The sequence below is a fragment of the Ranitomeya imitator genome, chromosome 8 (assembly GCF_032444005.1).
Source record: "Ranitomeya imitator isolate aRanImi1 chromosome 8, aRanImi1.pri, whole genome shotgun sequence".
In the NCBI taxonomy this organism is placed as follows: domain Eukaryota; kingdom Metazoa; phylum Chordata; class Amphibia; order Anura; family Dendrobatidae; genus Ranitomeya; species Ranitomeya imitator.
Window position 1 is genome coordinate 128,123,201 of NC_091289.1, and position 27,241 is coordinate 128,150,441.

The window sequence follows — 27,241 nt, forward strand, 5'->3', positions numbered from 1 at the left end:
GGGAGTACTAGTACTGCGGGAGTACAATTCCCGCTGAGCAGTACTAGATGTCGGGAAAGGGATAAAAGAAATTACCTGACAATTTGTGATGAGAGAACGTGCTCGGAAAATATACAAGCATGCTCATGTGGTAACCGAGTGTCTTCGGCGCACTCGAAGAAATATGTTCGAGTCCCATCACCTGCATGTCTCTGAAGATGCTCTGTACTTTATAATAGAAGTGAATTAAAATGCTCTAAAAGATGACCAGAAGAAAACTGTGCTTCTTTTTCGATTAATTTTGCTTGAGATTTGTTTATTGTTGAACAAGATGCCAAAAATATACTGGAAAAATGCTGAAATAAAAACACGACAGTGATCAAAAACATCATAAAAGTGCTCAGGAAATGACAAAAAAAAAATGCTAAAATAGACGCTTTGAAAAATAAACACCAGCGTTTCTTCCTCTTAAAAAACAGGTTCGCCCGCCCAAAAAAGAAATTCTGTGCATATACCATGATAAAGATGCATATAAAGAGCTATGGAAATTAATGGTGCTACATACGTGAGTTGAATAAATACCGCTAGGCAGACTTGGACTGGTCCACAGGAGAACAGGAGAATCCACCGGTGGGCCACTGTGCAGCACCCTCTTATATGAGCAGTACTTGGCACATTATACTTGAATCACTATGTACAGACGAAGGCAGCATCATAGGGTACCGTCACACAGTGGCATTTTGATCGCTACGACGGCACGATTTGTGACGTTCCAGCGATATAGTTACGATCTCGCAGTGTCTGACACGCTCCTGCGATCAGGGACCCCGCTGAGAATCGTACGTCATAGCAGATCGTTTGAAACTTTCTTTCATCGTCTAGTGTCCCGCTGTGGCGGCATGATCGCATCGTGTAACAAAGGTGTGCACGATATTGTATACGATGTGCGCATAGTAACCAACGGCTTCTACATCGCACATACGTCATGAAATTATCGCTCCAGCGTCGTACATTGCAAAGTGTGACAGCAGTCTACGACGCTGGAGCGATATTGTTACGATGCTGGAGCGTCACGGATCGTGCCGTCGTAGCGATCAAAATGCCACTGTGTGACGGTACCCTTATTCATTTACCAATCTGCCCAGTTCATTCTTATGTAAATTTGTGATTGAGAACACTGTCACATTTGCATGTAGTTGAGAAGTGGGGCCCTGGAGTTGGTTACTGGTGGGCTCTTGGCACCCCAGTCTGATACTGTGCTATGGGTTACATTTATGCTTTATTTGGTCTCCAACGGAGCAGACATATGTATTGGCATGTGTGTCTGTGTCAGACTAAAATACAGGCTCGTTTCATCAATATGCAGAGCAGGCATTCTGCTTTATAGTCTTGCACTTCAGACTGTCACCTTTCTGGCAACTGAGATGTTGTTACATGCTCCTCCACTGCTCTATTACACCAATTTTTGTGAGCGAAAGAGACTGTCTGCAGTAAGCACAGACAATGGACTGCTTTCCATATCAGGGGAGTCTGAAAGGATGGAATACGAGAGGCCTGCCATACTGATGGTTTAAAAGATTGATGGATTTTCTCCTCAGCCCTTGCAGTAGTTTTTAATAGAAACCTTATATTCATGTCTCGTAGGAATTGGATGCCTTACATAAGCTGTGTAATAAAAAATCTATATCTGTCCTTATTCCACAGTGGCAGCTAATCATCAACACCCCTGCTACACTGAGCATTGTCAGTAAAAGATCATTCACCAGTGTGATCCATACAAAGATCCCTGCTTCATCTTGTATTATCTCCTTCTTCTTGTACAAATTGTGTTGCTCTGCTTGTTCCCAGACTTGTACCAGTATGTAGGTCGTATGGACATCATTCGTAGCATTATATATATATATATACAGTGGGGCAAAAAAGTATTTAGTCAGTCAGCAATAGTGCAAGTTCCACCACTTAAAAAGATGAGAGGCGTCTGTAATTTACATCATAGGTAGACCTCAACTATGGGAGACAAACTGAGAAAAAAAAATCCAGAAAATCACATTGTCTGTTTTTTTAACATTTTATTTGCATATTATGGTGGAAAATAAGTATTTGGTCAGAAACAAACAATCAAGATTTCTGGCTCTCACAGACCTGTAACTTCTTCTTTAAGAGTCTCCTCTTTCCTCCACTCATTACCTGTAGTAATGGCACCTGTTTAAACTTGTTATCAGTATAAAAAGACACCTGTGCACACCCTCAAACAGTCTGACTCCAAACTCCACTATGGTGAAGACCAAAGAGCTGTCAAAGGACACCAGAAACAAAATTGTAGCCCTGCACCAGGCTGGGAAGATTGAATCTGCAATAGCCAACCAGCTTGGAGTGAAGAAATCAACAGTGGGAGCAATAATTAGAAAATGGAAGACATACAAGACCACTGATAATCTCCCTCGATCTGGGGCTCCACGCAAAATCCCACCCCGTGGGGTCAGAATGATCACAAGAACGGTGAGCAAAAATCCCAGAACCACGCGGGGGGACCTAGTGAATGAACTGCAGAGAGCTGGGACCAATGTAACAAGGCCTACCATAAGTAACACACTACGCCACCATGGACTCAGATCCTGCAGTGCCAGACGTGTCCCACTGCTTAAGCCAGAACATGTCCGGGCCCGTCTGAAGTTTGCTAGAGAGCATTTGGATGATCCAGAGGAGTTTTGGGAGAATGTCCTATGGTCTGATGAAACCAAACTGGAACTGTTTGGTAGAAACACAACTTGTCGTGTTTGGAGGAAAAAGAATACTGAGTTGCATCCATCAAACACCATACCTACTGTAAAGCATGGTGGTGGAAACATCATGCTTTGGGGCTGTTTCTCTGCAAAGGGGCCAGGACGACTGATCCGGGTACATGAAAGAATGAATGGGGCCATGTACCGTGAGATTTTGAGTGCAAACCTCCTTCCATCAGCAAGGGCATTGAAGATGAAACGTGGCTGGGTCTTTCAACATGACAATGATCCAAAGCACACCGCCAGGGCAACGAAGGAGTGGCTTCGTAAGAAGCATTTCAAGGTCCTGGAGTGGCCTAGCCAGTCTCCAGATCTCAACCCTATAGAAAACCTTTGGAGGGAGTTGAAAGTCCGTGTTGCCAACCGAAAAGCCAAAAACATCACTGCTCTAGAGGAGATCTGCATGGAGGAATGGACCAACATACCAACAACAGTGTGTGGCAACCTTGTGAAGACTTACAGAAAACGTTTGACCTCTGTCATTGCCAACAAAGGATATATTACAAAGTATTGAGATGAAATTTTGTTTCTGACCAAATACTTATTTTCCACCATAATATGCAAATAAAATGTTAAAAAAACAGACAATGTGATTTTCTGGATTTTTTTTTCTCAGTTTGTCTCCCATAGTTGAGGTCTACCTATGATGTAAATTACAGACGCCTCTCATCTTTTTAAGTGGTGGAACTTGCACTATTGCTGACTGACTAAATACTTTTTTGCCCCACTGTATATATATATATGCTAAAAGTATAGCAGCATTGCTCTTTTTGGCCTTTTGCCAGGTATATATGATTTCTGGTAATTCACAAACCACCAGTAGTGATGGGCAAGCACTAAAATGCTCAGGTGCTTGTTGCTCGGGTCGAGCAAATTGGAATGCTAGGGTACTCGACTCGAGCAACGAGCCCAATGTAAGTCTATGGGAAACCCAAGTACCTTTACCGCGATCCCCTCGAGGGTCCATTTAAGGTCTAAAAACATCTGAAAATGATGGAAACACTGCTCAAATGACACGGGAACATCATGGGGATCCCAGAAGCATTTCTGACTCCTAGGTCACAGCTGTAAGCAATGTTGTCAGGGTTTCATGCCATTTTACAGGTGCACCAATAAGCATACAAAAACTAAACCAAAAGGGATTTTGCTGGGAAATATGTTAAGGTACATCCTTTCCAGGGTAATGACTTGTATATAAGGCCAAATAATTAACCCCAGACCAAAATGTTCCTCCACCACTTGGGCTATGTTCACACGCAGTGTTTTTGATGAGTTTTTCAAATTTAACATTGCTTTCAACCAATACAAATGTTTTCACTGTGAAATGTCATTGTAACATTTAACAACCCTAGCTGGCCATGTGGTGTGTGACACATAAGGAGACATATCTTGTTTTATTTATGAAGGAAGGACTCTTAAAATCACAAAGGTTATTTTAAGAGGGGCATCAGGCGACATTAATATTCTTAAAGGGCCATTATTAAACAGTGGGTCTCCTATCCTATTGTTGCCTATGCAGTGAGTGGCTGGGCTGCCAAGAATTACGATGCACCTCAATACCCCTTTCACGAGAGGTACAGAAGGTCTTCCTGAAAAAATGTTGCATTGAATGCAAGGCCTGCCCTGCTATCAAGTCATATGCACCCAAGAATCCTTTGAACCCAGGTACTGGATGGCCACAGGAAAATAAACTTCACATTAGTCATTTTGTAATCCCATACTGTTTTCTATGTATTGACTGCAAGGCTTGCCGTGCTGCCAAGTCTTGTGCACCCCAATAAGGCTCTGGATCCAGGTACTGGATGGTCACAGGAAAATCCACTTCACTTTATTCAGTTGGTCCTGCCATACTGTTTTGTTATGTGTTAACTGCAAGGCCTGCCGTGCTACCAAGTCATATGCACCCTAATAAGGCTTTGAACCCAGGTACTGGATGGCCACAGGAAAACCCACTTCACATCCTTCAGTTGGTCATGCCATACATTTTCCTTATGCATTGAATGCAAGGGCCGCCTTGACCCAAATTTGCACGCAACACAATCCCCATTGGAAGAAACATGGAGGAGGGCCTCATAAAAAAAAGGGTCCCATTACAATGGAGCGAGTCTCCTAGACTCGTAATGCAAACATTTCCCCATGGGAGGGAGGTACATTTTTACAAAATATTTTATGGGGATCATAGACACCCTTGCCAAAAATTGGACTGGTTGTAGCAGCATGGGACAGGTAAACCCTAGTGATCTAGTGGTGGTGGATTATGAGACGTTGATGAAGGCCTCATTAAAAACTAGGCCCAATTTAAAGGAGCGGGTCTCCTAGACTCGTAATGCCCATACACTAAGTGCATGGGCTGAAAAACATTTCTCCATGGGGGTACATTTAAAAAAAATATTTTATGAGGTTCATAGACACCCTTGCCAAAAATTGGACTGGCTGTAGCAGCATGGAAAACGTTAACCCTGGTGATCTAGTGGTGGAGAATGATGAGACGTTGATGAAGGCCTCATTAAAAATTAGGCCCAATTTAAAGGAGCGGATATCCTAGACTAGTAATGCCCATCCACTAAGTGTATGGGCTGACAAACATTTCCCCCTGGGGGAGTACCAATTTTTTTGGTTTCAAATTAGTAACGGGCATCATAAAAACACCCTTGCACAAAAATTGAGTGACTTTTGCATCATGGAATACGTTCACCTTGGTATTCTAGTGGTTGTGGATGATGAGGATGAGGATAAGGAGGAGGATTACACCAAACAGACCAAATCAGGAAGCATATACCCATGTGTGGTTGTGAAGAGGTGCATGAGAATACACCTCCACAAAAAAGACAATGTATTTGAGGTTATGTTTCGCTGTTTTCATTTGGTGGTGTACAAAAGTCTTGCCCAATCCAGCCCTTGTTCATTTTTATAAGAGTCAGCCTGTCAGCATTTTCAGTTGACAGGCGGATGCGCTTATCTGTTAAAATTCCACCAGGGGCACTAAATACTCGCTCTGACAGAACGCTAGCAGCAGGGCAGGCCAGGACCTCCAAGGCATAGAGAACCAGTTCATGCCACGTGCCCAGCTTGGATACCCAATAATTAAAAGGCACAGAGGAATCCCAGAGGACGCTTGTACGATCAGCAAGGTACTCCCTCACCATCTTCACAAACATTGCACTTCTTGTGACAGCACCTCTTGCCTCTGTGCTGACACGATGGGAGGGTCTGAGAAAACTGGCCCAGAACTTTGCCATTGTTCCCTTGCCTGTGCTAGATTGTACTTCTGTCTCTCTCGCTTGGACTCATTGGTTGAACAACAAACTCTGACATCTGATGCCAGGGTTCTCAGATGGGATTTTTTTTATTAATTCCACTACAAGGGCCCTCTGGTACTGCAATATTTTAGTACACCTCTCTGCCTCTGGAAGAAGAGATTGAAAGTTCTCCTTGTAGCATGGGTCTAGAAGTGTCACCAACCAGTAATAAGTGTCACTGAAAAATTTTAATAATGCGAGGGTCACGGGAAACGCAGCGCAACATAATGTCATCCATGCGTGCCAGACTGCTAACAGGCAAGACTTCCATTTTCTCACCAACATGATGACTGGCCATGCTGTCCTTTTTCTCCTCCTAATTCTCCTACTCCCTGTACTCAGGCCATCCAAGCTTATCAGGCGGTATGACAGCTGTGCTTGTAGTACCGCCTATAGCGCATGAAAGTAGCCCCTGTTCTTCCTCCTCCTCATTCTCTACCAATCAAAGTTGGGACGACATGAGGCTTGGCTGATTGTAATCACCTTGTATGGTTCCTTACTCCATGTCTTCATGCTCCACCTGCAATGCATCCTCTTTCATTGTGAGCAGAGAGGTTTTCAGAATGCAGAGAAGTGGGATGGTGACGCTAATTATGGCATCATCGCCGCTCACCATCTTGGTGCAGTCCTCAAAGTTTTTGAGGATAGTACATATGTCTGACATCCATGTCCACTCCTGAGGTCTTATGTGTGGAGTCTCAACTGAATAAAGATGGCCTTGTTGATGCTGGTAGTCAACAACTGCCCTCTTCTGCTCCCAAATCCTTTCCAACATATACAGTGTAGAGTTCCAACGTGTGGGGACATCACACTCCAGTCGGTGAGCCAGAAGTTGCAAACTCTGGGATGATCTAACAGTTAGAATGGCAACTTCTGTCATGTTGGTGTTATAGAAAATGGGTGAATGCCTTCTGTCTGCGGCCACTACACTGCTTCTTCCTGCCTGTTGGGGTGCTATGCCTCCTTCCTCATGGGTGATGCTGTCCTTGCTCTGCATGTCCTCCTGCCAGGTCGGGTCAGTTATTATGTCATCCATCACCTTGTTTTGCACATCTGCACTCTGCTCCTCCTCCTGACTTTCTGGCAATTGCATCTCATCATCATCCACCTCTTATGACACTTTCCCAACATCGCCTTCATGTGACCGTGGCTGCTCAAATCTTTGGGCATCGCTACATGCGATCTCATCTTGCCCCACTTCAAGTTGACTGGCTGAGGGTCCGGAGTTTTTAAAGGGAAAACTGAACAGCTCTTCGGAGTGTCCAAGTGTGGGATCAGTTCTCTCAGGGAACTCAGCATGGTGAGAAGAAGGAGGATCAGGGTGAATAATATGAGGTCCACACTCACCGCTACCCAGGCTTGACCGTGTGGAAGACGTGGGGCTGGTGGTGGCAAAGTGACTGGAAGCATTATCCGCTATCCAACAACAACCATTTCACACTGCTCTGGCTTCAATAGTGGTGTGCTGCGGTCCCCTAGAAACTGGGACAAGAAGGTCGAGAGAGAAAATGTGGGTCTTTGTTGTGGCCCACTTTTAGCTTGGCCACGGCCTCATCCCCTGCATGCACCATCAGCATCATGTCCACTTCCACGTCCCTTGCCTTGCTCATTTTAAATGTACTACTGAAATATTTTAAAAGTTTAATACAAATGTATTAATTTTGAGAAAACTTATATGTGATCAGTATGCCAGAAAAGCAAGTATTTGGAGACCACAGATAGACCGGACATCTGCGTGAGATAACAGATTGTTTCAATATGTGGCCCGATTTTCGTTTTAAATTTTTTTACTGCAAAATACTGTATAGACCAAGGCTAGCAGACAAAAAAAGTTAATGTTTGCCTGCAAAGTGAGGATTTTGACACCACAGATACACCAGGAGTCTGACGGAAATAACAGACTGTTTCAATATCTGGCCAGTTTTTTTGTTTTACATTTTTTTCAACTGCAAAATACTGTATAGAAAAGGCTAGCAGACAAAAAAATGCAATTTGTGCCTGAAAAGCAAGAATTTAGAGATCACAGATAGACCAGGTGTCACACGAAGATAACAGACTGATCAAAATGTGGCCTTGATTTTTTTGGCCCACAAAAATTGTGTCAATAAGTTAGCTATGACACAAAAAAACAAATTGGAGTACTAAAATTGCTAAATATTTAGCGCAATGATATGCGATGCGTGTGGCGTACAAATCAAAGTGATAAATATAAGTACTGTAGCTAAATATTTTTGGGCCAGCTACAGATTTTTGGGGCAGCAAAATGGTGTCCAAAAATGTTGTAAGACACTCCAAAAAATAATATAGTACCAAAAATAAAAGGCCAGATTTTTCTGCGCACTCACATCTGATGCCTGGGACAAAAGAAAAATGTAAATTGTTAGATTTTCACGCTGTTGTACTGCAATGACCTGGCTGTAGTCTGCAGTGTGACCAAGCAATTAAATGTAGAAAAAGGGGGCTATGGATTGCTTTCTAATACAATTAGCAGGTATAAGGTGCAAAAAAAAAATTGCCACGGATACCTGCAGCTTCGTATATTCAAAATATGCAGCAGCAGACAGGAAAGGAGCTTTTGGAGGTATGCAGTGAGATCTATATACTCACATGCAGTGCTTGCATGCCTTGCACTGATGTGGATATGTGCACATAGACTCCCCTGCCTACCTAGCGCTGCAATCTATGTACCCCCGAATTAGCCCTAAAAAGGACTTTAGGTTTATCAGGATTTGTGGATTGAACACTAGTAGACCCACACTAACTAATAAATGTAAGAATCTGACCCTATCTCAGCAGCAGCTCTCCCTACACTAGCTGAGTCTGGAGCAGAATGTGGCTAGCAGGGCAGCGCCAAGTCTCTTAAAGATGACTCTGTTCGGACAGCCAATCACTGTAATACCACAACAAAGATAGCTGCGCTATTAAAGTGCATGGCAGACAATCCCTGCATGCTGATTGGTACTCTAAAAAGCGCCAAAATTAAAAGGAGGAGACCCGAGCTCCCGCCTAATAATCCCAGAAATACTCAGTGCTCGTTGAGTACACGCGCATAGTGATATTCGGGCGATTACCAAGTAGTGGCGAGCTCGTTCGCTCATCAGTGATCGCTAGGAAACCAGTAAAATGGAATAAAAATTTGTCAACCATGAGCTGTTCCACTCATCAAGAAAATACTGCATATGTTATCTATACAACAGTGCACATTACCCTGTTTACATCTGCTGACACAACTGTACTCGTATCACCTTGATGTCAAAGCCTTACCATGACTAGGCTCCAAACCAAATCTCTGCCATTGTTTTACAGATTTTAAAAGACTGGAGACCAATCCCCTACATCAGCTATTGACCTCTAACATCTACAGGATAGCTGATAAATGTATAATCACTTGGGAGTGGCATTGCGTGGACACCTACCAATCCCAAAAAGGGCATTTCCTTGTTCCCCTTTTGAATGGAGCCTTGGTCTCTCACGCACACACACACAAACACTGTGGGACTGACAAAAATAACCGAGTAAACACCTTAGGCCAGGGGTCCCCAAACTACGGCCCGTGGGTCGCATCCGGCCCCTGGAGGCCTTTTACCCAGCCCCCGCCGCAATTCACATGTTCCTCTCGCCTCTGAGCGCCCGGCGCTATGCAGAAGTGAGAGTTCCTCCAGACCTAGATGAGCACGTGGCGTAGGAAGGGGGTGTGGGGAGGCCGCCCCGGGCGGCACAATGCGGGGGCGGGGGGTGGTTCACCGGGCCGCGGCCAGCGCAGGCTGAAGATATACCCCGGATTATCGCTAGAGCCTGGCGGGGGCCATCTTCCGGAGGCCGCGCGTGCTCAGATGGCATCCCGCGGCCATTTTCTGAAGCCCCGGGAAGCCTAGAACTTCCGCCCCTCATTGTGCCGCCCGGGACGGCCCGGCCCCCCCGCACCTCCCTTCCTACGCCACTGGACGTGCTCATCTAGGTCTGGAGGAACTCCTACTTCTGCGTAGCGCCGGGCGCTCAGAAGTGAGAGGAACATGTGAATTGCGGCGGGGGCTGGGTTAAAGGGATTTTCACAGTTTTTTTATAGTCCGGCCCTCCAACGGTCTGAGGGACAGTGGACTGGCCCCCTGTGTAAAAAGTTTGGGGACCCCTGCCTTAGGCCACATTCAAATGTTCAGTATTTGGTCAGTATTTTACACCAGTATTTGTAAACCAAAATGAGAAGTGGAACCATCAGTGGAAAATTATAATAGAAGCACGTCAGGTCTTCTACGTTTCTCACTCACTCCTGGTTTTGGCTTACAAATACTGATGCAAACTATTGACCAAACACTGAAAGTGTGAATGTGGCCTTACGCTGGCCTTATACTGTTTGTAAAGTCTGTTTGATTCTACATGCAGAACAATAGAAATCCTTTTTTATACGCACATCCGTGGCTCAGGTCATCATCTACAGGTGGGATGAGTTTAACGCTCATTGTTTGAGCATTTAATTAATCTGCATAGTTCGTCCTTCTCTGTTTTGCAGGTCAACAAACTAGCTAGGCTGGTCTAATGTTTAACCAAAATATTAACAAACATCTATTGTTCGATGACCCTGCGTCGCTGTCCTCCAGAGATAACAGAGAATAAGTTACCATAAACATCAACTGAAGTGTCAACATTCAGACAATATGACAATAGTCCATGTTTTTTCACCAACCAAAGAAAGAAACATAAATTCACTAGTCAACATTCAGACAACAGCCTATGTTTTTGGTCCTAGGTCACACTAGGTTCACATTAATACAGTGCTCTCTGTCGAGTACTATATCATAATAATGGCTTATTATTTCTACAGCACCAACATATTCCACAGCATTTTACAATTCAAAGAGAACTTGTTATGATCAGTCCAACCAACAATATAATAAGGATCATTCTAATAATGCTACATGTACTAGTTACCAGCCAGTATCTGCACAAGTATAGATGCAAAGTTCTACCGAGTGCATGGAAAGGAAAACAGGGAATAGTTAGTTAGATTAGTGAGAGGAGGTGATAAGTCAATCTAAAGAAATGCTTTTTTCAGGCATGCTTCAAACTGTGGATACTGGGAATTAACCAGATTATCTAGGGTAGAACAATCCAGAAAACTGGTTCAATACAAGGGATGTCCTTGAATTGAGAGTGGGAGGTTAAGATTATAAAGGTTATTAGTCTTAAATCAAAAGTGAAATGGACAGGACAGCTTGACATGTAGAATTGTGGAGAGCTTTGTGGGTAAGAGTGATACATTTACACTACCATTCAAAAGTTTAGGGTCACTTAGAAATGTCCTAATTTTTGAAAGAAAAGCATTTTTTTTCCAATGAAGCTGACATGAAATGATTCAGAAATACACTCTATACATTGTTATTGTGGTAAATGACTATTTTAGCTGCAAACATCTGGTTTGTAATGCAATATTTTCATAGGTGTATAGAGGCCAATTTCCAACAACCATCACTCCAGTGTTCTTATGGTACTTTGGGTTTGCTAACTGTGTAAGAAAGCTAATGGATGGTTAGAATACCCTTGAAAACCCTTGTGCAAGTATGTTAGCACAGCTGAAAACAGTTTGATTAGAGAACCTATAAACCTGACTTTCCTTTGAGCTAGTTGAGAATGTGGAGCATTACGTTTGTTGGTTCAATTAAACTCTCAAAATGGCGAGAAAAAAAAACTTTCATGTGAAATTCGACAGTCTATTCTTGTTCTTAGAAATGAAGGCTGTTCCATGTGAGAAATTGACAAGAAACTGAAGATTTCCTACAACAGTTTGTACTACTCCCTTCAGAGGAGAGCACAAACAGGCTCTAACCAGAGCAGACAGAGAAGTGGGAGGCCCCGCTGCACAACTGAGCAACAAGACAAGTACATTAGAGTCTGTAGTTTGAGAAATCAACGCCTCACAGGTGCTCAACTGGAAGCTTCATTAAATAGTACACGCAATACGCCAGTGTCAACATCTACAGTGAAGAAGCGACTCCGGGATGCTGGCCTTCAGGGAAGAGTGGCAAAGAAATAGCCATATCTGAGACTGGCTAATAAAAGGAAAAGATTAATATGGGCAAAAGAACACAGACATTGGACAGAGGAAAATTGGAAAAAAGTGTTATGGACAGACGAATCCAAGTTTGAGGTGTTTGGATCACACAGAAGAACCTTTGTGAGACGCAGAACAACTGAAAAGATGCTGGAAGAGTGCCTGATGCCATCTGACAAGCATGGTGGAGGTAATGTGATGGTCTGGGGTTGCTTTGGTGCTGGTAAAGTGAGAGATTTGTACAAGGTAAAATGGATTTTGAATAAAGAAGGCTATCACTCCATTTTGCAACGCCATGCCATACCCTGTGGACAGCGCTTGATTGGAGCCAATTTCATCCTACAACAGGACAATGACCCAAAGCACACCTCCAAATTATGCAAGAACTATTTAGGGAAGAAGCAGGCAGATGGTATTCTATCTGTAATGGAGTGGCCAGCACAGTCACCAGATCTCAACCACATTGAGCTGTTGTTGGAGCAGCTTGACCGTATGGTACGCAAAAAGTGCTCATCAAGCCAAACCAACTTGTGGGAGGGGCTACTGGATACATGGGGTGAAATTCGCCTGATTACCTCAGCAAATTGACTGCTAGATTGCCAAAGGTTGAAAATGCTGTAATTGCTGCAAAGGGAGCATTCTTTTACGAAAGCAAAGTTTGAAGGAGACAATTATTGTTTCAAATAAAAATCTTCTTACAATGACGTCCTCTTCTTGTATTCCCGCTGCGACTCTGGCTCTGGCGTACTTTGTCTGCCCTGTTGAGGGCAGGGCAAAGTACTGCAGTGCGCAGGCGCCGGAAAGGTTAGAGAGGCCCAGCGCCTGCGCACTGCAGTACTTTGCTCTGCCCTCAACAGGGTAGACAAAGTACGCCTGCGCCGGAGCCACAGCATGAAGACAAGAAGAGGACATCATCGTAAGAAGATGGGAGGCCCCGGACCGGACCGCAACGCCCATTGGACCAGAACCAGACTGGGACCGCCCCTGGGTGAGTATAATCTAACCTCTTTTTCTCATCTTTCAGGATACATCGGAGCTTATCTACAGCATTACAGAATGCTGTAGATAAGCCCCTGGTGCTGGTGGGCTTAGCTCACCTTCGATTTTGGGGGTGAGAGGTTCCCTTTAATATAGTTGTTACAAAACAGCTAGCATGTAGAAAATCGATAATCACACTTATTTAATAAACATGGTGAACATCAAGGCATTTTAAAACATTTAAAAAGCAAAAAATGGGGAGAATTTTTGTGCTCAAATCAGATCTACTGTATAATAATACATATAGAGATCCACACATTCTCCCTATGGCCATGCAGCTGTCCATAAATATTGATGTTGGGATGAAAGCAAAATGAAACACTGCAAAAAGTATACAACACACTAAAAATGGCTGTGGTGTGCCCATAGATCACTAAGAATTTTAAATGTTTTTAATGTCTTGATGTTCTCCATGTTTATAAAATTAACTAGATGGGGGCCCGATTCTAACGCATCGGGTATTCTAGAATATGCATGTCCACGTAGTATATTGCACAGCCCACGTAGTATATTGCCCAGTCACATAGTATATTGCCCAATCACGTAGTATATTGCCCAGCCACATAGTATATTGCCCAGCCACATAGTATATTGCCCAGCCACGTACTATATTGCCCAGCTACGTAGTATATTGCCCAGCGACATAGTATATTGCCCAGCCACATAGTATATTGCCCAGCCACGTAGTATATTGCCCAGTCACATACTATATTGCCCAGCTATGTAGTATATTGCCCAGCGACGAAGTATATTGCCCAGCCACGTAGTATATTGCCCAGCCACATAGTATATTGCCCAGCCACGTAGTATATTTCCCAGTCACGTACTATATTGCCCAGTCACTTAGTATATTGCCCAGTCACGTAGTATATTTCCCAGCCACGTGGTATATTGCCCAGTGACGTAGTATATTGCCCAGCCATGTAGTATATTGCCCAGTCACGTAGTATATTGCCCAGTCACATAGTATATTGCCCAGCCACGTAGTATATTGCACTGCGACATAGTATACAGCACAGAGCCACGTAGTATACAGCACAGACACGTAGTATTCTGCCCAGTCACATAGTATATTGGCCAGTCACGTAGTATATTGGCCAGCCACGTAGTATATTGCCCAGACATGTATGAAACAGGTTAAAAAAGACTTAAAATAAAAAATAAACATATACTCACATTCTGAGGGCCCCTTGTAGTGCTGGTGCTTGTGTGCGGTGCACGCGACAGCTTCTGGTCCCAGGGTTGGTGTGAGCGCAGGACCTGTAATGACGTCAAAGTCACATGAACATGACGTCATGGAAGGCCCTTCTCGCATAGCATCCTTGCCACCGGAACCTGCCGCTTGCACTGCCGAGGACAGGGCGCACGTCCGAGGGTGAGAATAACCTTTTTTATTATTATTATTATTTGTAACATTAGATATTTTTACTATTAATGCTGCAAACGCAGCATCAATAGTAAAAAGTTGGTCACACAGGGTAAATAGCTGCGTTAATGAAGTGCATTACACCGCGGTCCATTAACGCTGACATTAACCCTGTGTGAGGGCTGACTGGAGGGGAGTATGGAGCGGGCACTGACTGTGGGGAGGAAGGAGCGGCCATTTTGCCGGCAGACTGTGCTCGTCGCTGATTGGTCGTGGCACTGATCGTGGGCGTTTTGCCCCGACCAATCAGCGACTTGGATTTCCATGACAGACAGAGGCCGCGACCAATGAATAGCCGTGACAGAAAAACAGACAGACAGACAGACGGAAGTGACCCTTAGACAATTATATAGTAGATGTGATTATTTATTTTCCATTACACATTTAATTTTTTGGGGTGTACAGCACAGATCCCTTAATTACAGTATTAGTAGTGCTCGTCCTCCCTCTTGCCATTTTGATTGCTATCCTTTTAATTGGTTACTGATATCGGATCGGTGCAGGTTTTGCGGCAGCGATATATATCCGGTTTATTGAATAAGAGCAGACCTGCAGTACTGTATGGAGCTTTACTATCTTCACTTATAGGCTGCCGTCACACTAGCAGTATTTGGTCAGTATTTTACATCAGTATTTGTAAGCCAAAACCAGGAGTGGAACAAATAGAGGAAAAGTATAATAGATACATATTTACCACTTCTGCATTTATCACCCACTCCTGGTTTTGGCTTACAAATACTGATGTAAAATACTGACCAAATACTGCTAGTGTGACGGCAGCCATACTCTGTGTACATGTAGCCATCATGGGACATATATCAAGTTGATTGGTGGGGATGCCATGAGTGCCCACCAATCTGATATAGATGATCTATCCAAGAAAAAAGGCTATCAATATCACAGTAGTGGAAAGCTCGATTAAGCTGTAATGCCAGATAACTTCACATAATACATAGTATACAGTAAAAAACACCTAACTATAACATTGATATGATCCCACAAATCATTGGTTACTACTGAATAATGTGCTGCACTAAGTATTATGAATTTGACGATGATTGTTCGAAATGAAGACTCCATGCAGAAATCTTCCTGGGGAACATTATGTTTTGGTAATCACAGACCTTTTCTAAAAGTTGGCGTAACTGTTTGCTTTTGGCATCTCTGGAACAAAGATTCTGCTCTGGAGCCACCACTGTACAGATGCACCGGCCGTCTGGGTCCTGAGCTGAGCTGTAAACCTGCCATCCTTCTCGGGGGCTTATTTGTGTCTGCAATAGAAGAAAATTCAAGTTAAACTAAAATATTCTATAACAGTTCTAAAGTAAAATTACCCACAGATTGGTAAGTGCATGGACAACCCTCAATCCTTCGACTACAGGGAAGAATAAGTAATAAATCCTTAGAATAAAGTTGCCCCACAAACAAGGCGTTCTGACTCTTTTATAATGTTTCCGTCAGTGACACTCCTAGTCACCCTGCTAGAAACTACAACAAAGCCATATTTACTTGCAATTGAGCTCTCACAATTTAAAATGTTACGGCTTACTCTATTGATACGTCATTACTATGTATGAGTGGAATATCCTTCGTAAGAAAAAATGGTTTCAGAGACAATGGACAGCTGTGGTGCAGTTGGTTGATGAAAGCAACCATACAGTATTTTTACTTGAAGGGGCTTTCCTGGATCACAATTTTCCTTGTAGGAGTTTTCCAGGAAAATAGTATAGATGGCTTCTGCTTAGGATAGACCAACAATATCAGATGGTGGGGTTCTACTTTCATCCACCCGCTAGGCACAAAACGATGTCCACTTGCAGGTAGATAGTGAAATTAAAATGCAAAAAGTACCCTCCATGACACCACACAGAGGATCAGCAGGGGTACTGAGAGCTGGATCACCAATAATTTGATATTGAGGACCTATCTTAAGGATATGCCATTAGTGCTGTGATCCCAGAAAACCTCTTTAAAGTGGTTATCTCAACATACATATTGCTTTAGGAATGCAAATGATTGACAGTTCGGACCAGCAGCATGGTTCAGCCATTAGTCTGAACTGCGCACTCTCCAGTGCTGCAACCATTATCTCTCCAGCATTGAATGAGCGCAGGGGCATTGATGCTGACCACATCCAGAGATGCAATCACTTATAAACTTTAAGGCAAAGGACTTGAAAGTGCTGCGCTATTTCCCTAGGAGACCATTCATTAATGATAGATTAAAGAGCTGACCTGAAATTTGTAAATATCATAACCATATGGATTAAAAATACAACAAAAACGAATACTGGGGGAGCAGAGGGAATAAAATAAGTGCAAAAAACATTCACTTTTGATCTGATGACAGATTCTCTTTTAAGGAGTTGTTCAGTTCAAATTGATAGGTCTACAGTCATTCTGGGTGACTGCCGATTTGTAACTCCACCGAAAACACGCACTGTGCTCTGCAGGAGTTTGCTGGTTTCTGACTCGGGGTCAGAAGGTACATATGAGTTATACATACTCCCGCCCAGTGAAGTATGGAGAGAGGTCGTGTCCTCTAGTCGGCCACACCCACTGGACAGCCGCGTCACCTTGCTCAATACAAGTGTATGAAGCAAGGCCATGCCACTGCAGGGCCCTGTCTGTATAACACATACATACCTTCCGGTCCCAGGTCAGGAACTGGCGAATTCCCACAGCGCATAGTGCATGCACTGGTGGGATTCATGCAGGCACACAGAGGGAATGGAGACTTACTGATTTGGACCGGACAACCCTTTTAATTAATCCTTTTCATCCACTTCAGGATCCAGAAATTATCAAAAACAAGTAAAATCCTGCAAGTAAAATTCTTTCAGATGCAGGTAGGAGGCATCAGCATGCTATATAGATAGTTCATTCAGTCTGTATCCCTTCACTGTGTTACTGATCTGCAGATGGCTATCATAAGGGCCTCTATTAGTGTAATCGTGGTTCGGGATGTTAACCGTGGGCGAGGAATTCATCTCCTGCGCCCCACCACGTTACATGAAAGTGGCAGTCCTGGATGGGTGAGTGGATTTATGTTGTAATGGTGGTATGCCCGTGCAGGCTGCATGTAACCGATGAAGCTGGTTTGCCAGGACCAGATGTTAACCAGATCATGGAAGGAAACCATCATTTAATATGGAACTTCTATTTACTGAATAATAACTTGACATGAACTATATACAGCAAATAGTTGGCATTTATCTTCAAGGATGTTTCTTTAGTCACAAGCGACATGAACACACACATCTCCTTATCCCCTGAAAACACTGTATCTTCTTCGCTTACTTCTTCTACTCTTTGCGCAGCCCAGCACACTATCTTGGGACCTTTTCTTTTCCTCTGAGACTGCTTGGGTCAAAGCGTTACGTCATGACCACTTTTCCTGTGTGGGGACTGCACGGGTCAAGGTGTTACGTCACAGCCCCTCACAGCTACTCTCAGTTTCCAGTCACAAGATTTACAGACTCCATCCTGTAGCAATGCGTCCTATGATTTCTCCATAGGAGAGGATGTGTCACAATATGGCGACTGTTGGCTTTCTTTACTATATACACTGGCTACAATGATGTTCATATTTTCTTGATTCTCTTTACTTTAGCCTTCCTTTACCTCACTAACGAAGACTCCGCAACGTCCTACTAGGCTTCCTGCCCTAGGCCCCGATATTCTTTCTCTCACTTTTTCTGTCCTGATTCTGGATTGCTACTTGCTTCTTTTCTCTGCTATCTCTTCTCTTACAGGCTCTTACTATCTGCTCCAGTAGTTCCTCTCTTGCTTCTGGGACACCCAGTGCATGCAGCACAGCTAACCAGAGACCTGAGGCCTTTACTCTGCACACTCTGGGCTCTTTCTGACTAACTACCAGGAAGTCATATCTGATCCTGCTGCATAGCCCCTCTCCCTCTCCGGGCTAAACTCTGGAGACTTATCTCCATCTTACCCTATTCACTGTCTGGTGTTGGGCAGACTATTACAACATAAATGCTATTTTGTGGCCATTATACTTAACATCACAAAACATTACGTATCACACAGTACACACTATACATTAAACTGTACAACATTACATGAAGGCTTCTCAAAGGTCCAATCCCCTCTCTATGAGTACTGCATAAACAGAATACAGGCTACTTTAAATGGGTTATTCCAATAACAAAGTACATTTTTATAATTTATTTATTATTATTTATTACTCATGTCCATGCCATATCAGCAGCATGGGGGCCACTGGCCACCATTTTCCTGAACTATAAGGCTATGTGCACGCGTTCAGGATTTTTTGCATTTTTTCGGTGGTTTTCCGCTGCAAAAACGCTTAAAAACGCTTACATTAAGCATCACATCATTTTTAATGCATTCCGCAATTTTTGTGCACATGCTACATTTTCTTCCGTGAAAAAAGGCATCGCGGAAAAAAACGCAGCATGTTCATTAATCTTCTGGTTTTTTTTGCGGTTTCACCGCTATATTATTGCATTGGGAAGCTCTTGAAAAAAATGCAAAAAATAAAAAAAAGAGCAAAAAACGTGAGGAAAAACGTGAAAAGTATATTACATTTGTGGAGAATATCTTCTCTGCGTATCGAATTTCCTGGAAAAATCGACACAAACAGGCAAATTAAAATTTTGCCTGATCATCTCTACTTCTTTTTTTTGTGTGTATACTTTATTTTATTTTTGAATATTCATTAACATATTAACATTTTGATTAAACTACAGTAGACAATATTAACAGCCATAAAAAAATGGTGAAGTGACAGGTTGGGAGTCGTAAGAATGGATTGGGGAGTATTGGATTATATTTGGGAGGTTGTGAGGAGAGAGAAGAGTCCTGCTTAAAGGGTATATCTTGGACTTTATAAAAAAAACCAAAAGTGCTAACAGGCAGGTAATTGCAACTTACCTGCCTATTGCTTCCGGCGCCATTCTTCCCTGGCACAGAGCGGTCACATAGCTCTCCTGCCTGGAATTCAGCTCCCTTTGCCGACGTGACAGGGTAGGACTTCCGACGTCATTCTGATTGGCAGCCAGTTCCCTCAGTTAAGCAGCTGTGATCCGGCTGTCAATCAGAATGACATCGGAAGTCCCGCCTCATCGACAGAGCATAGCGGAAAAGAATCCTCTGCTCTGTAGACATGATGTCAGCAGAGGTTTCAGAATCCCCGGCATGAGCAGTTTATGACCGCTCTATGCCGGGGAAGAACAGCGCTGTGCACAACAGGCAGGTAAGTTGCAATTACCTGCCTGTTAGTGCTTAGTACATTTTTTGTACATTTTTTGTAAATATCCCCCTTAAGAGATGGTATTATCTGGATATTTAAGGGTTCAGTAATAAAATATGAAGTTATGGAATATTTTTATTTTTTCTTTGCCTAATGATATTCAAAATGATAACGGTTAGGCCATGTTGACACAGTGCGTTTTTTACTGCGGAACCGCAGCGGTATTGCCGCTGCGGTTCCGCAGCAGTTTTCCATGCAGGGTACATAACAATGTAACCCTATGGAAAACAGTCACTGCTGTGCACATGGTCCGTAATTTCGTTTAAAAAGCCGCGCAGAATAGCTGCGGCAAAAAAGAAGGAGCATGTCACTTCTTTTTCCTGAACCGCAGCGGTTCTGCACCCATAGACCTCCATTGTGAGGTCAAAATCGCAGTAAAACCCGCAGATCAAAAATATATCTGCGGGTTTTACTGCGATTTGATGTGCAGAACCGCTGCAGCAGGAAGTGCGGGGGAGCGGGCGGAAGTGCGTGGGCGGAGTGTGGCTGCCCCCCCGTGCTCCGATCCCGCCCCCCGTGCTCTGATGCCCCCCCGTGCTCCGATGCCCCCCCCAGTGCTCCGATGCCCCCCCCCAGTGCTCCGATGCCCCCCCGTGCCCTAATCTCCCCCCCTTATACTTACCCGGCGTCCCGGTGTCCGTCCGGCCGTCTTCTCCCTGGGCGCCGCCATCTTGCAAAATGGCGGGCGCATGCGCAGTGCGCCCGCCGAATCTGCCGGCCGGCAGATTCGCTCCAAAGTGCATTTTGATCACTGAGATATAACCTATCTCAGTGATCAAAATAAAAAAATAGTAAATGACACCCCCCCACTTTGTCACCCCCATTGGTAGGGACAATAAAAAAATTAAGAATTTTTTTTTTTTTTCACTAAGGTTAGAATAGGGGTAGGGGTAGGGTTAGGGGTAGGGTTAGGGTTAGGGGTAGGGTTAGGGGTAGGGTTAGGGCTAGGGTAAGGGTTAGGGTTAGGGTTAGGGGTAGGGTTAGAGGTAGGGTTAGGGGTAGGGTTAGGGGTAGGGTTAGGGTTAGGGTATTTTCAGCCATTTTAGCCCTAAAAAGCTTCCTAGGAAACACACAGTCTCTGCATAGAAAACTGCATAAAAAAAGGATAAAAAAACGCATCAAAAAACGCATCAAAAAACGCATCAAAAAAGGACAAAAAAAGGACCAAAAAAAGGACCTGCGTTTTCTGCCAAGAGCTGCAGTTTTTTAAAAAAACTGTCCTGAAAAAAAAAGGATGGAAATCCTGAACGTGTGAACATACCCTTAGGGTAATTATTATTATTATTATTATTATACATTTTTATAGCGCCATTTATTCCATGGCGCTTTACATGTGAATACGGGGCAAATATAGACAAATACATTAAACATGAGCAGATAACAAGGCACACGAGTACATAAGGAGGGAGGACCCTGCCCGCGAGGGCTCACAGTCTGCAGGGGGTGGGTGAGGATACACTAGGAGAGGGAAGAGCTGGCTGTACGGCTGTTCAGTAGGTTGAGGATCACTGCAGGCTGTAGGCTTGTCGGAAGAGATGAGTCTTCAGGTTCTTTTTGAATGTTTCTATGGTAGGCGCAAGTCTGATGTGTTGGGGTAGAGAGTTCCAGAGTATGGGGGAAGCACGGGAGAAGTCTTGGATGCGGTTATGGGAAGAACAGATGAGAGGGGAGTAGAGAAGGAGGTCTTGGGAGGATCGGAGGTCGCGTGTAGGTAGGTACCGGGAGACCATGTCACAGATGTATGGAGGAGACAGGTTGTGGATGGCTTTGTATGTCAGTGTGAGGGTTTTGAACTGGAGTCTCTGGGCGATAGGAAGCCAGTGAAGGGCTTGACACAGGGGAGAGGCTGGGGAATAGCGGGGGGACAGGTGGATTAGTCGGGCAGCAGAGTGTAGGATGGATTGGAGTGGTGCCAGAGTGCTAGAGGGGAGTCCAGAGAGTAGGAGGTTGCAGTAGTCGAGGCGGGAGATGATAAGGGCATGCACTAGCGTTTTTGCAGTGTTGCGGTCAAGGAAAGCACGGATCCGGGAAATATTTTTGAGTTTGAGACGACAGGAGGAGGCAAGGGCTTGGATATGTGGCTTGAAAGAGAGGGCAGAGTCGAGGATCACCCCGAGGCACCGGGCGTGTGGGACTGGGGATAGTGAGCAGCCATTGACATTGATGGATAGGTCTGGTGGAGGGGTAGAGTGAGATGGGGGAAAGATGATGAATTCTGTTTTGTCCATGTTCAGTTGTAGAAAGCGAGCAGAAAAGAAGGCTGAAATGGCAGACAGACAGTGCGGGATTTTGGTAAGCAAGGAGGAGAGGTCAGGTCCGGAGAGGTAGATCTGCGTGTCGTCAGCGTAGAGATGGTACTGCATACCGTGGGATTCTATGAGCTGTCCCAGGCCGAAAGTGTAGATGGAGAAGAGTAGGGGTCCTAGAACAGAGCCTTGAGGAACACCGACTGACAAGGGGCGAAGTGAGGAGGTGGTGTGGGGGAGGGAGACACTGAATGTTCGGTCTGTCAGATATGACGAGATCCAGGAAAGGGCCAAGTCTGTGATGCCAAGGGATGAGAGGATTTGTAGCAAAAGGGAGTGATCTACAGTGTCAAAGGCAGAAGACAAGTCCAGGAGAAGGAGGACAGAGTAGTGTTGCTTGCTCCTGGCAGTTAGTAGGTCATTGGTGACTTTAGTTAGGGCAGTTTCAGTTGAGTGATGGGAACGGAAGCCTGATTGTAACCGATCAAAGAGGGAGCAGGAGGAGAAGTGGGAGGACAGTTCAAGATGGACGTGTTGCTCCAGCAATTTGGAGGCATAAGGGAGAAGAGATATCGGGCGATAGCTAGACACAGAGGATGGGTCGAGGGAGGGCTTTTTGAGGATGGGTGTGATCTTGGCATGCTTGAAGGATGAGGGAAAGACACCTGTTGTGAGTGAGAGGTTGAAGAGGTGCTTTAGGGTTGGGATGAAGACCGTGGAAAGGTTAGGGATGAGGTGGGATGGGAGCGGGTCAAGCGTGCAGGTGGTGAGGTGTGATCTTGACAGGAGGGTGGAGAGCTGATCTTCTGTCATGGTGGAGAAGCTGGTTTTGGAGGAGCAGGGTTGAGCAGCTAAGAGGGGCAGTGGGCGCTGTGGGCCAAAGCTTTCTCTGATCGTATCGATCTTCTGTTTAAAGAAAGAGGCGAAGTCATCAGCAGAAATGAGGGGGGAGGGAGGAGGTGCGGGGGGACGGAGTAGAGAATTGAAAGTGTTGAAAAGCTGTTTAGGGTTGTGGGACAGGGAGGATATGAGGGATGAGAAGTAAGTTTGTTTTGCGGCAGTGAGCGCAGACTTGAAGCTGGCGAGGGACTGCTTGTATGCAGTGAAGTGGTCGGCAGAGTGGGATCGCTTCCATCTCCGCTCAGCAATCCTGGAAGCCCGTCTCAATTCTTTGGTCAGGCTGGTCAGCCAGGGCTGCCTGTTAATTGTACGAGTTTTACTATGCATGAGTGGGGCGGCCGAATCGAGTGTTGTTGTTATTGTGGTGTTATAAAAAGTGGCAGCAGCATCTGTGTCATGAAGGGAAGCTATGTCTGTGAGAGGGAGAAGGGACTCAGAGAGTGATTGTAAGTTGAGATGTTTGAGATTTCTGCGAGGGTGAGTGAGTTTGTAGAGTGGGGGTTGCACACTAGGAGAGGAGAGGGACGAGAATGTCAGTAGGTTGTGGTCAGACAGGGGGAGGGGTGTGTTAGTGAGGTTAGTAAGGGTAATAAACTATAGTGTTTTCCAAATAATGTTGAATTTTGAAATATGCACCATCTGTTACAGTATTCAACAGATTTTTTTCTAACAAGTATAAGATAATTGAGCCTTTTCTAAAATGTATATACTAATCTTTACTTCTAACTATAGCCTATCAAGCAATTGCTTCTTATACAATTTACTAATCTTTGAAGTGACTCCAATACAACTTAAATATGTTAGGGCTGGACAAGGATAACTGCTCTTTTATAAGAGGAAAATGCACTTTGTATCATGATGACTTTTCAAAAACAACGCCTAAAGATGAATGTGACATCACTTTAATGTCTGACCCATCTAATCGAGTGATAAAATAAATAAGTCATAAACAAGTTTAATGAGCTTGACATTGAGAACAAAAGGAATTTTTCTACGAGAGGTTAATGAATATCAGCAGCTGATTAAAGCATCTGGTTATGAATTGTGTCATGGGGAGCCAACACAAGATCAATAACGAGCTGAGAGCTCATTGTAGTTATTAATCGTCTTAGGTACTAATAGTTACAAGAAGTCAAGGGTATCTCCATTATGTTATGGATGAAGAATAATAGGATACTGAGCAAACTGCAGAAAGAGTTAAGTCAGATTATTACAAAGAAAAGACTAAATACTGTAATTTATAAAAACTACAGAATATATTTGCTCTTCAAAGTAAACAATAACAGTATTTGAAGAGGAAAAAAAATAACATTTTCTTTACCTATTGGAGAATAAATGTTCTAGGTTTAAGATGAGGACTTTTGCAGAGTTAATTAGTCTCCATCTGACATAACTTTCCTATGATCTGCTGAAGATCCATTATCTTTTACAGTAGTTACCTATATACATTATCTATGTACATACGGTAGGTACATAGCTATGTAGGTTGAAAAAAGACAAAGAACCTGATTAATCAAAGGGTTTACACCAGATTTCTTAGCTAAAACACTGAAAAACTGCTACTTTTTTTGCATTTTCACAACACTTTTGCCCAGCTCTGTCATAACATGGAATTAAAGTTAAATAAATTACTGAATGTTTCTCTACAGAACTATATGCAGTAGCATGTAAACTTTGGGCACCCCTGGTCAAAATGACTATTATTGTGAACAGTTAAAGGGAACCTGTCACCTGAATTTGGCGGGACTGGTTTTGGGTCATATGGGCGGAGTTTTCGGGTGTTTGATTCACCCTTTCCTTACCTGCTGGCTGCATGCTCGCTGCAATATTGGATTGAAGTTCATTCTCTGTCCTCCATAGTAAACGCCTGCGCAAAGCAATCTTGCCTTGCGCAGGCGTGTACTACGGAGGACAGAGAATGAACTTCAATCCAATATTGCAGCCAGCATGCAGCCAGAAGGTAAGGAAAGGGTGAATCAAACACCCGAAAACTCCGCCCATATGACCCAAAACCAGTCCCGCCAAATTCAGGTGACAGAGTCCCTTTAAGCAAGTTGAAGATGAAATGATCTCTGAAAGGGCTAAAGTTAAAGATGACACATCATCGTTAGGAAAGGCCAGGAGATGCAAATTTCCTAGCTTTATAAAAACCCAGCCTCCTCTAACCTTGTAACAAAAAACAGCAGTCACTGGTTCTTTTACGTAGCTGCGTGCTTAGCACTCTGAAAATTAAAAGGGTGGAGGCCCACAAAGCAGGAGAAGGCTGTAAGAAGATAGCACAGCATATTCAAGTTGACCCTTCCTCAGTTTGAAATGTAGTTAAGAAATGGCAGTTAACAGGAACAGTGGTGGTCAAGATAAGGTCTGGAAGACCAAACAACATTTCAGTCAGAGCTGCCCATAAGATTTCTAGAGAGGCAAATTAGAACCCCGACTTGACTTCAAAAGGCTTTCAGAAAGATTTAGCAGACTCTGGAGTTGTGGTACATTGTTGAACTGTTCAGACACCTGCACAAATATGGCCTTCATAGAAGAGTCATCAGAAGAAAACCTCTCCTGCATCTTCTACATACATTTCAGTCAGAAGTATGCAAAAGAGCATCTAAACAGGCCTGATGCATTTTGGAAACAAGTCCTGCAGATTAATGATGTTATAATAGAACTCTTGGCCACAGTGAGCAAAGGTATGTGTGGAAGAAAAAAGGGCACATAATTTCAGAAAAAGAACACCATGTCAACCATTAACCATAGGGGTGGATAAACCATTCTTTGGGGTTGTGTTGCATCCAGTCGCACGGGGAACATTTCACTGGTATATGGAAAAATGGATTCAATGAAATTTCATAAAATTCTTTCTGCAAACATAGCATCATCTGTAAAAAAAAAGCTGAACTTGAAAATAGGATGGTTTCTACAAATGGATAATGATCCTAAACACACATCAAAATCCACAGTAGACTACCTCAAAAGGTGCAATCTGAAGGTTTTACAATTGTCCTCACCCTCACAGTCTCCTAATCTAAACAGCAATGAAAATCTGTGGCTAGACCTCAATGTAGTAGTGCATGCAAGACGACTGAGAAATCTCACAGAACTGGAAGAATTTTCCAATGAAGAATGGATGAAAATCCGTCAAACAAGAATTGAAAGACTCTTGACTGGCTTCAAAAAGTCTTTACAAGCAGTGATGCTTGGAAAAGAGGGTGCTACTAAGTACTAACCATGCAGGGTGCCCAAACTTTTGCATGGGCTAATTGTCCTTTTTTCCTTTTTGTAATTTTTAAATATAAAAGTTGAATATATATATATTTTTTCCTAAAATACAGAAGAATTGTGTCATCTTTTAACTTTAGGCCTTTTAGAGATCATTTCATCATCAAGTTGCTTAATTGATGACAATAACAGTAATTTTGACTAGGAGTTCCCAAACATTTACATGCCCTGTATCAATTAGTTCAGGTTTTACTGCTCTGTAACATGCTGCCTTTAGATGGACTGCTCAATCAATATGACATATGCCCTTTTAAGAGGATCTTTCACTACATTTTTCATGTTTAACTGGACCAACACTGTAATTTATGCTGCAGAGGACAAAAAGGCATTTTCTATTTTGCCTCTCCATTGCAGAGATGTTAGCCAAGCATTTGGCACTTAAACAGTTTTTAAGTTCAAGTGAGCATTACCAGAAAAACTTCACTGGATGTGTACTTCTTCCTCTTTCTGATGCTAACCAATCCTAAGCAGGCAACAACACACTGGGGAAAGAAGAACACCCCCTACAATAGCACTGTCAAATAGTCTACTCTTTTCACTGCATAGTGCTGACATGCTGTAGCACAGCAGATTTGGGTGTGATTAACTAAAGGCCCCTTCACATTAAGCGACGCTGCAGCGATACCGACAACGATCCGGATCGCTGCAGCGTCGCTGTTTGGTCGCTGGAGAGCTGTCACACAGACCGCTCTCCAGCGACCAACGATGCCGGTAACCAGGGTAAACATCGGGTAACTAAGCGCAGGGCCGCGCTTAGTAACCCGATGTTTACCCTGGTTACCATGCTAAAAGTAAAAAAAAACAAACGCTACATACTTACCTACCGCTGTCTGTCCTCCAGCGCTGCGCTCTGCTTCTCTGCTCTCCTCCTGTACTGTCTGTGAGCCGGAAAGCAGAGCGGTGACGTCACCGCTCTGCTTTCCGGCTCACAGCCAGTACAGGAGGAGTGCAGAGCG

General features: G+C 43.8%; 1 protein-coding gene across 2 annotated transcripts in view; it reads right to left on the minus strand.

Annotated features, from left to right (window-relative positions):
• Positions 1–27,241, minus strand: part of OLFM3 (olfactomedin 3) — a 405,674-nt gene that overhangs the window by 86,546 nt on the left and 291,887 nt on the right. For both annotated transcript variants that reach the window (XM_069737372.1, XM_069737371.1), the window contains exon 2: positions 15,696–15,842. In XM_069737372.1, the coding sequence (XP_069593473.1) occupies positions 15,696–15,842 (147 nt within the window). The remainder of the gene's footprint in view (positions 1–15,695; positions 15,843–27,241) is intronic.